This window comes from Cariama cristata, unplaced genomic scaffold, assembly GCF_000690535.1.
Source record: "Cariama cristata isolate BGI_N322 unplaced genomic scaffold, ASM69053v1 scaffold17639, whole genome shotgun sequence".
Taxonomy (NCBI): domain Eukaryota; kingdom Metazoa; phylum Chordata; class Aves; order Cariamiformes; family Cariamidae; genus Cariama; species Cariama cristata.
Genome location: NW_009635438.1, coordinates 2,073 through 12,737, shown reverse-complemented (window position 1 = coordinate 12,737; position 10,665 = coordinate 2,073). Strand labels below are relative to the sequence as shown.

Here is a 10,665-nt window from a genome sequence, read left to right as displayed (position 1 = left end):
TAAAGGCTTTGGCACCACCGTTACGGTCTGCTGAGTAGCTCCTACTGCGCTGAACTACGCGGTCGGAGAGACATAACCCGTACTAGCAGACACAGCAGAAGACAGTACCAGGAGAAGAATGGCTATACTCAGGGGAAAAGACCTCCTAAGTTTTTGTTTTCCTCCTATTGTACTTGCTGTTAAACTATCTGGATAATGCAGTCATAAACACGATAAACCTTTATAAATACAGACAGCTGTGTCCAGAAATAAAGAACTTCCACAAAACTGATAAAAAAGGGTTTCTGATAATGTATGTATTTGGTCATGGGGCAGGTGTACATCATCGTGAGTATATGCTGTATAAAACTATGTATTGGTCCATACTTTTGTAGTATAGCACAATTTTTCATGTTTTAAACAGTGAACACCACCATGCTTCCATTAGCCAGTTTCATTTTACCCAATTCCCACCTTCCTGAAACAAATGGAGAATGAGATGACCCTAATCCTTTGTTTCAATTGCCAATTAATTATTAAGGAAAAAATACAATGTTAGTAGAAAGGAAATCAAATCTATTTGTACTATGATTATACTTAATAATTATGCTGAAAATGAACAGGATATAAAAAAAAGAAAGAGAAACATCTTTAATATCATATGTATACAAAATTTTACTATCTGGCAGAGACAAAATACCACCTCTTCTGACAAAGATGTTAACAAAAACTCTAACAAAGTTTTGCATAAGGCCTTTGGAAAAAAACTACAGTATTCCAAGTAATTAGGAAAATAATTAGAAAAATACTGCAATGGACTAGCTGACAGCATCTGCAAAACACTGGAGAGAACTGTACCAGCATGTATGTACAGCTGAGAAGGACTGGAAGATGAACACTGAAGGGATAGCTATTAAATTATTTTCATCTTCCCTACCAAGCTCTCCTCCTTTGTAAACCAGGAAGTTTTTAAACAAAACATCACAAACAAAAACAAACACAACCCACAGCATGTAAGTCAAAGAATGTAAGGCTGTAGTCTGAGAAAGAAACATGTTTTTCCATCCGCCGTCAAGTCTCACCTTCTTCTAAAACAAATTAAATAACAGCTGCCAGACTTTAAGTCAGGTGTTCACATGTATAGCTTTTCAAAAACACTAAGCAAATTAAGAGAGAAATCTATTTTTTTTTAAAGTATATTGATTAATGCTCCATGTTAGAACGAGGTACCAAGCAGAAGATGAGTTTCATGAAACTAAAGCCCAAAGTATGCTTTGCCATATTCATGTAACTTTGTGCATTCACTGTACAAATATTCTCCGTTCATTCACAGTGTGCTGGCTGATGATGAAGAAAGAGCTCCCTTAAAGGCAGCAATTCTTAAAAGTTGTTGACAACTACATCTGCTTTCTGCCAGAGCTCTAAATATACCCTTAGGAAAGCAAGAGCATGTTATGCTCAACCATCTCAACATACAGTTTCTAAAATGAGTGTATCTAAATAAACAACTAGAACTGCTTTTGATATTCTACAAGAAGTGAAATAATCAGGCCCATTATTGGTATACTAATTTTCTACTGTGAGGCACTGAAGCCAGCAAGTTCAAAATATTCCCCTGATTTTTTATTTCCTGAGAATTCTGATCACTATTTCTCTGTGCTCTCTCCAGACGGAGGTAGGCCCTTCTTCCCACAGTGCAACTGCAAGTTCATTTGCAACAGTAAGAAAAATCTGTAATAAATCAAACTGCCAAAAATTCCCACAAACTAAGAAAACTGTTAAGTTTTCTTGTAAGGAAAAAATATCTATTAAGGTCCAGGTGACCTGCACGCTAGGTGCACACTGAGAACTGCCAGATTTTACAGAAAACCAGACATTCCTACCCCAGCCTGAACAACCAAAGAAGATGAGAACTTTTAAGTCAAAATTAAACTGCATTAATGGCTGGCAGCAATGAAATCTGGCTGATGTAGTTTCAGAACTATTTTTGGAGAAAAAAAGCACAAAAGAAAAATGCACTAAATTTTGAAAACTCAATTCCGTTAAGAAGATACGGGGTATCTATTTGGGAATCTGTAGTTATACCAAGGGCATATTAAATGGATACACTAAGCCTCCATTAATACTATCAAAAGCTAGCATCTGTGGTAAAAAAGCATAAACAAAAGCATCATGTTCAGAGTAGAAAGATGTGTATTAAATTGTTTGACTAATAGACAAGCTATTTGAAACCCTGACCCTCCCCCCAAAAAATGTTCTTCTTTCTATCTGAACACAAGCTATATATTAAGCAGTCTATTTTGCTTTGAAGTATATTCTGCTTTGACATTTCTGTTCTCAGAAGACTGGAGTTAACCCACCAAATATAAAAAACAGTCTTACATACTTTTTCTTTTAAAGTCAGAACTTGCCTGCTCTGACCTGAACATGCAAGTGAGTATTCATGGCAAACGTTCATTACTAATATTCCTGAAATTTGTCTAGCTTTTGAACCACACAAAACAAGTATATTCTCATACTTCCAGCGGAGCAACAACAGACTCATGTGCTGCCAAAACAACAGACTCTTCGTTGTCCTAACATCACATGCACACTCTACAAAGACATCTAGCAGCCACAGGGCCTTTCTGCATCTGGCAAAATCTCATTAGTGTAGTGTACAGTACAGTCAGACTACCAAAGACTTTTGCTTGGAAGAATAGTGAAATGTGCTCATAAAACTCAGTATGAAATATAAAAAGAATGTGATGCTTAGAAGTACCCCAGGCAAACCGACACGTCAGATCTGGAAAGGCACATTAAAAAAAAAGACAAATCAGCATAGGAAAAATTTCTTTAAAACATCGTAAAATGAAACTAAAAGGAGATAAAGGTGTACTTAAACTAGTTGTACATCTTTGAACATGATCTGAAAGTAAGGAAACAGAACACAAAAAACTGGCAGAGATTTAAAGCAGAAATAACAGTGATGGTAATGATGAGTGAATTAGTCAGATGAAGGCTATCAAATACATTAGCAGATCTGTGTATTGCAAGTTCAACTAAAAAAAGCAGGTGAAATCAACATTAATGAAGTTTCCATTTGATGGACTGGATTTTTAAAGGCTTGGGAAGACTGCAAGATAAAGAGGAACTTTGTTTAAAAAGCAGTTTAGGCAGTCTGCACACCAAATCTTCAAACTGAGACATACACTTCCCTAACAGAACATTTCTCTGATACTCACTAGACATGCATTTTACAGAGGTTTCGCAGTCCAGTCTATCCTGATCTCCAAATCACAGGCTTCAAACAACATAGATAACTAGCAAAACAGCTTAGAAGTTAGTACTGAATTCAGACACGTCATATGGAAAAACAGGAATCCATGAAAGCACCAGTGCTGGTTTCTACAAAAACATTTGACTATAGGGAACCAAAACATTTTCGTGCCTTTTAAAGGTAGCCAAGGTCTCCACTCTGATAAATGTAAAGAAAATCACATTTAACCCAGTCTTTGTGGTGAATCAAGAGTAGCATACAAAGTTTAACATATTTGAGAGGTCTCGTAAGAGAGTATCTCACAATTATAAAGTACCTGGTAAGAAAGTATCAGATGCACCACGTTTTCAAGTTCAAGGCAACCAGGATCAGACTATGCTATACTGCAGAAACTGTTGAAAGAAAAGATGCGGCAGATATTCATACTAGTTTCTTCTTAAGATCATAATGATCTTGACATCTGAGGCACACTGGAAAGTTTACAAGTTTCAGTCTGCATGTTTGCAGTTCCTGGAGATGCAAGTTGAGGCAGCAGGAGTGCAACTAAAAAAAATAAAAATAATAAAAATCCAAGTGTTTTTGAGACAAGTTGCTCCTATTACACAGGCTCAGAAAGTCAGAAGGGAATATATGCTCTAGTATAACTGGAGGACTTAGTTTCAAATGCAAATGCTCACAGAAAAACCCAGAGTAAAGGAGAAACATCAAAAGTCATTATGTATTTATATTACTTTAACTGCTAGAACGGTGTACTGAAGACACAGTAGTATTAACAATACAAATGACTCAGGCTGGACATTAGAAAGAACTTCTTCACTGTTAGAGTCGTTAGGCATTGGAACAGGCTCCCCAGGGAGGTGGTGGAGTCATCGTCCCTGGAGACGTTCAAAAAACGTCTAGATGTGGCACTTCAAGACATGGTTTAGTGGACAGGGTGGCATCAGGTGTACGGTTGGACTTGATGATCTTTTAGGTCTCTTCCAACCATAATGATTCTATGATTCTATGATTCTATGATTCTATATACAAGGAAAAGTAAGTTTATTGTTTGAGAAAGAGAGAAGGTATCAACTTGCTTATTTTGAAAATATTTTCTTTTGGTTAATAGAACAGAAAGGTATAGCTTGATCAAGTTGCTTTTAAGAAAGTGAGTCCTACATATGATAATCTCCAGAACAAAAAGATTCCTGACAGATCATTCATATGTTGGATCAAACAGTCTACTAGAAAGAAGGAGGGGGAAAAAAGTTCCTGTCACTTTTGACGATGGTGCATTCTGCAACACTACAAAAACTAGTTCTGTGTATTTTTTAATGCATCCTAGACTAAGTCAATCTTAAAAGACTGATCTGAAAATGAATATCTGAGATGAGGTTCTTAAAGTATTCTTTATTAATATCATTAGAAGTTGCAGAAACAACTTTCTTGTAATATAAAGGCACAGGGAGACAGTTTTGATAAAATATTCCAATCAAACAGTAACTTACAGTACAAAAGGACAATTGTAATGCACATACAAACCCCAAACATCTCATTCAAAAATATTTCACCGTGTTCATCAATAATAATGGGCAATGACTAAAAATATAAATTGTTATTGTACAATAAATATCTGAGAGGTGCAAACGGAACAAGATTTATTGCTCTCCACAATGTTTTCCCTGTAGTGTTTTGTTTTTTTTTAAAGTTCCAAATTCCTGTTATAATCGGCTTTAGTAACTTATTTCTGAGGGAACTAAACTCCAAACCCAATCTGAGAGGACATTCTGACAGTTACCGAACTGCCTCAAGTAGTAACCAGAACTGGCAGTGTTTGTTTCTTTTACAACTTTAACAATCATACTCCACACACTCATTGGGAAATGTGGTACATGTTTAAAAATCAACTTTAGTGATAAGTCAAGGCTTTTATGGTAGGGTAGTATTACCTAGTCTGAGGGTTAGTCTATTTTCTTCAAATAAGTGGATTTTATGATGAAAAATAACCTGAACCTTCTCTGACAGCTTGTGCCGGAGCAAGCATGTAAAACTGTTTTCAAATGAGGGGAGGGGAGAAATGAAAATTAAAAGCTGCATTGGGCATTCTAACTTCAGAAAAAAAAGGGACTGGGAGCAAATTAGGATTACATAGGCCAGATGACTTAAAGTGAAAATTTCAAATTCTAACATATCCTTAATATAGTCATCTAAGAAATCCAAAAGCAATCTGCATCTTTATATGGCTCCACTTTTTGAGCTTTGAGAAAGAAGGGCCGGTCAGTGTTTGCCATTTTCCTCACCTTGCACTTGCAGCAATTTGGTAAAGCAACAGTTTCCATCAGTCTTTCGATGCAATACAAGAGGCATACTAACCTTGCTTTTGAAAGTAGCACATACTACCTTGCTTGAAATTCTTTTTACCTTGCGCAAAATATTGTTTTATACACGCATTGAAGAAATATTAGTTTCCTTCATTACTGTTATAAGAAGTAATACACATACATTTCCTAAGAGTATCTTTTTATGAATAAGACTTCAGGAAAATGAAGCATTATAGTAGTTGGAAAAAAAAAAAAAAAAGGCAAGCTTTGAAGTGAGTTCTTGTAGCAGTAACTGAGGTTTTTATAAAAACTGTAATTCATGAGAACAACTCCAGATTTACACAAACCTCAACAAGTCAATTTTAACTGCACTGGGAACAGTCAAACTTAGTTCAAGAAAAGGTGTCTAGAGTAAATACAGCTTAATCAATTCAGCTGGTGAACCAGAAGATGAATATTCAGTAAACTCCATTACACTTGAATTCAGCAGAATTGGGAATGATGTAAAACAAACCTCTAACTTTCTAGACATTATTCTCAAAGTAGGGTTTTCTTCTAGCATAAGCACATAGTTTTAGAAGTTCTTCAAAGAGTAACCAAGGACCACTGAAATTTGAATTTTGAGTATTATTAGCTTAACTACAGTATAGCGATTTTTCTTTACTATTTGTTTAGAAACTAATAAACAAAACCATCTTCTTTGGTTTATGCTTAACTACACTGGACTAGTAAATTTTTATTTCTATCCCCAATTTAAATTAATACAGATCTTTTTATTGTAGTCTCTCTCCAATTCTCAAATTATCTCTGTTAAAAATAAGAGTTTGCTCATACCGTGATTTCTTGCTAAACAGTCATGTGTATATACTGGCATCAAGAGTCAAAGTTTTGTACAATAATTACATTAAGTGATATTTCCAATGGCAGAACTACAAAAGACATCAAATGAATGTTAGTTCAAATGACAGTTGAGTTTATGATGATCTTAAAAAAAAAAATACACAGTCTAAGCATAGTAAAATACAGTGTAAAACCCCCTAAAATTAGACAGTAAACATGGGAATCCTACACTCACAGTAGGAATGTACTGCACAGCATTAACATGAAAGCTCGTTAAATTTGAAACAATGCAGACAGCTAGATTTACCTGGATGTAAATGCCACTTCAAGGTGTTTAAACAAACACAAAAATGAGACAATGATGTCAGGAAAAAGGCCTTTAAAACAGGCCATCAGTCTAACTTGACTTTCCAAGTAAGAACATCAGCTTCACAAAACTGTGACACTAATGCAGTTTTACGTAAAGTACCCTTTGACACACACGCTGTCAATTAAGCTATCACAGTCTTTTTTGACCTACTCCCTGTTAGATAGTTAGGGAGCAGAGTCAATAGTAGCTCAAGTTTTAATTCAATAAGTACCTTGTCTGTTTGCAAAGGAACATTATAACACCATAAAATTGTATTTTTATGGTATTCAGAAAACTGATAAACTAGGTGTTTACTTGGGTTTTTTTTTCTCTTTTTAATACATAAGTTCAAAACTTCATTTTCTATGTGTCTTTGCAATAGTGTTTTAACCAGCGTTGCAAAAAATTTTCACTGTGGACTACCTCACATTGTTACTTAATTGTGCAAGGTATTCACGCAGTTCTTTTGCAGCTTGGAATCTACCATATCGCTTCTTTGGATTGGCACACTCATCCAGCAAGGCCTCAAGTCGGCCGTCTTTGGCAATTTCAGCTGGGGGGTCATGAAGTAGTCCTCCAGAAGTGCCACGCCATGTGGCATGTCTTGATAAAAGGTTCTGACAAATAGCATAGTAATTGTGGTCCACAGTGACACGAGCACAAAGAATTTCTTTCGAGAAGGACAGACAAGCTTCTTTATCACAGTCATCAAATTTGCTTTCATACCATACATCCCAGTTTTCAGGTTTATCTGTGAAATATAAGGAGACAGGAAAAAAAAAAAAGTGAGAGAGAGAAGAAAAGAGCATATGTGTGTCTGAATACAATCAGAAGCTCAATACACAGGAAACTGGTAATATTTAAACTATAAACCAACTTTGTTTAGATGAACCCTTCAATGTTCTAGTCTAAGATTGCATCTGACAGTTTGATATACCCTTCTGCTGAAATGGTCCTGGCAATACAAAAAACAACGGAAATAAAGAAAGAGGGTAAAATAGATAGCAAGGAGAGGGAAGCAGAAAAAAACAGCCCTCTAAACACATGAAATCTACATTCACACACATACCCAGAGGAAAAAGTGTAGCACAAACTAGTACAAGAGAATGATCCACAGCTGAAGTTGAGAGAAAAACAAACAAGCAACATGATTTATTTTAGCAACATAGATTTGGTTCCTCCAGTTGCCCTGAGAACTAATAGTGGCAAGTGGTCTACCAAAGAACAAAAAAATCCATTGCAATGTAATTGCCATAAACTTCTGACACGTTATCTTCCAACCTCCTACTTTAGTAACTAAGAAGTGCATATAAAAAAGCAAATGCATTATATGTAATCTTCGAAGAAAGAAGAAATTCAACAAAACCAATGGCATTTACATACATGTATAAACCCTTCTTTATATATATTTTAAAAGTTATCAAAATTTGAAGGTGTAACTAGTGGCCTTGTCACAAAATTTTAAGTTAAAACCTGATTTACAGAAAATACCTTATACAATAATAATACGTAAAAGGTTACTAAGTGTGAGATCTCCTGAGTTCTTACTACTTTTTGTTAGAAAAATTTCATCTTAAATTTGTAGATTACTGCCAGCTTTGAGAAGAGGTCCTTATCATGGAGCCTCATAGTTTCACAGATCTCTTCTAGCACTGTGATGTACAAAGAAAAATCTATCTGCATTTGGCAGTCTCTGAGCTGACTATCGGTCTACTCATTTATGGTGCGCTGCAAGCCAGTCTAGCAAAAAAAGCGTATCGAAGGATGACTGCTAAAACTATAAAAATATGATGTAAAATTTGTACAATGAACAGCTAACTCAAAATGGAAAAAAAGCCAGCAACAAAGAAGAACGATAAAAAGGACTTCAGCAAACTCAAATATGATATTCCACACAGAGTACAATTAGCTCTTACTGTACAGCGCAATTGGACAGAATGTACATATTCAAATATCTAAACAGGCATATTAATCACTCTAGACATTGTTTAATGAAACTTTCCAGAAGATTAATGAAATCACTATTAAATGTCAAGTTTATACAAAGACTGAGAATTCTCTTGTGCCCTCATTTGTTTTCTGTTCTTGATTAATAGTTAGATTACAAATCATGCAGCAATATCCTAGTTAGATCCAACTTAGCCTGAGAACTATAGACAACAGATGTAAGCGTGGCACTTTCTGCATTCAGCTTCTGCATGAGGCTACTTGCTCCTATTCCATGTACACATCAACTTTTCCAGAGTTCATCTGGTCATCTCTGACTGAGCAATTCAGACATTGAATTGCTCCAAAAGTCAACGTCTTAAGAAAAATTTTAAGACAGTGGAAAAAGAAGAAAAAGAAAAAAGAAAAAAAAGAAAAAGAAAGTTTGTTTGTCTGGCCCCTAAGTACTAAAGAAAATGTACTGGACACCCAATACATTAAAAGGTTTTCTTGGTAGGCTCAGATAATTTTAATCTAAGATCCTTCAGAACATATAATAAATCTAATACAAAAAAACCGAAACAAAACAAAAGACCACACCACCAAAAAAAAATAAAAATAAAAACATACTTCCTTGTAGAAAAGTGTGTGGATAGAAAAAGTAGTCTTAAAGTTAATTCAGCAGCACAGCACATGAAGTCTATTTGCAAAGCTTAAAAAAAAAAAAAAAAAAAAATCCATTCACCCGAAGCAAACTGGAATCACTTGGCCTATTGCCATGAACTTCTGCAGAATCTAGGGTTTCATATTCAATGTCTCTAGCCCTTCGATCTGTAAAGTTTTCCTTATAAGCTCAAAAGGACTATAAACCCATGTAATGCCACTGTCAAACATCTCTCCTGCTGCTACTGCTTTGAGCTTTTACAGTTGACAGAAAGATGAACAAATTTTCACTATTCCCATTTGGAAAAAGCACTAAAATTAGCCATACCTTCAGTTCCAGTATTAAAGAGCACCAACCTGAACAACTGAACCAGAGGCAGGCTATGTAACTAAAGCAAAATGAGCAGTAAGCCTGTCTTATCATTCACAGAAAATAAAATGCCAAGACTTCCATCCTTACAGACGTCTGGAAAAGACAAAAGGAACCTCTCTCTTTTAGCTAAGGCAGACAAGTCAGTCAGCCAGCCCATCTGTCTATCTGTCCATCCATGTGTGCAAACCTGTCCAACGTCCAAACCCTCTTCTCCCACCCCCACCTTTCCATTTAAACAGGATTACAGAGATTAAAAGTATATTCAAATCAAGTTTCAGGTAAGCTCAATGCTTTGTAAAATTGACAAATTGGTCAAGTTAATTAGTAGTCTAATTGCAGAGGCAAGCTAATTAGTTTGTTAATTAGTAGTCTAGTTATAAAGCCAACAAAATGGGTATTTAGCAACTACACTTACAGAGAAAGAAGCAAAAGATATGGGGTGAGAGGAGGGGAGAGAAAGGTGACACTTACTCTGTCTGATTAACCTTTTGTCTGCTACCAGAACGTTTTCTGCATCTACAATGATAACTTTCCCATCTCTCGGTCCAACTGCAAAGTTGTCAAAGCTGACATCAAGGAGGTAGAGTGCAAATTCAAAGTCATTATTTGTCAGCTGCTCAGCTATTTCCATTAATTGCCAGGCCAGATCCACTCGCTTCTCCCATGGTGCATTAAAGTAACTCCACAGCTCTTCTCCAACGTAATTGACAGCCACCATTCTTCCGCATGCTCCTAAGTACTTTGCGAATGGCCAACCCTCATCAGATGGAAAACTCTGTATATAAAAAGATTTTTAAAAATTTTCATTAATACAATCCAGCTTAGATTTTAAAAGGCTGTTCAATAAAATTTAGAAGAGACACCTGTGAATACCCATCAATACTACATTTCCATATATTTCTACGTTTTGAAGGGATAGAAAAAACAACACAAAATGTATTTATGTGAGCAAGAGGCCCTGCTGGACTACTAAAGG

At 35.7% G+C, this 10,665-nt stretch overlaps 1 protein-coding gene across 1 annotated transcript; it reads right to left on the bottom strand.

Annotated features, from left to right (window-relative positions):
• Positions 1-7,134: 7,134 nt before the first annotated feature.
• Positions 7,135-10,463, bottom strand: LOC104167327 (chromosome unknown open reading frame, human C3orf58). The gene is made up of 2 exons (XM_009707556.1): positions 10,161-10,463; positions 7,135-7,478 (listed from the first exon to the last, which is right to left on the bottom strand). The coding sequence occupies exons 1-2, from the start codon at positions 10,405-10,407 to the stop codon at positions 7,147-7,149; spliced, it is 579 nt and encodes a 192-aa protein (XP_009705858.1). The 5' UTR covers positions 10,408-10,463; the 3' UTR covers positions 7,135-7,146.
• Positions 10,464-10,665: the final 202 nt, after the last annotated feature.

What these genes read in the sequence shown, in the direction of transcription:
- LOC104167327 (XM_009707556.1), bottom strand. Translation starts at nt 10,407, where the DNA reads ATGGTGGCTGTCAATTACGTTGGAGAAGAGCTGTGGAGTTACTTTAAT. An exon ending in CAAAAGGTTAATCAGACAGA is followed by an intron (nt 7,479 to 10,160) that starts GTAAGTGTCACC and finishes TATATTTCACAG; the next exon opens with ATAAACCTGAAAACTGGGAT.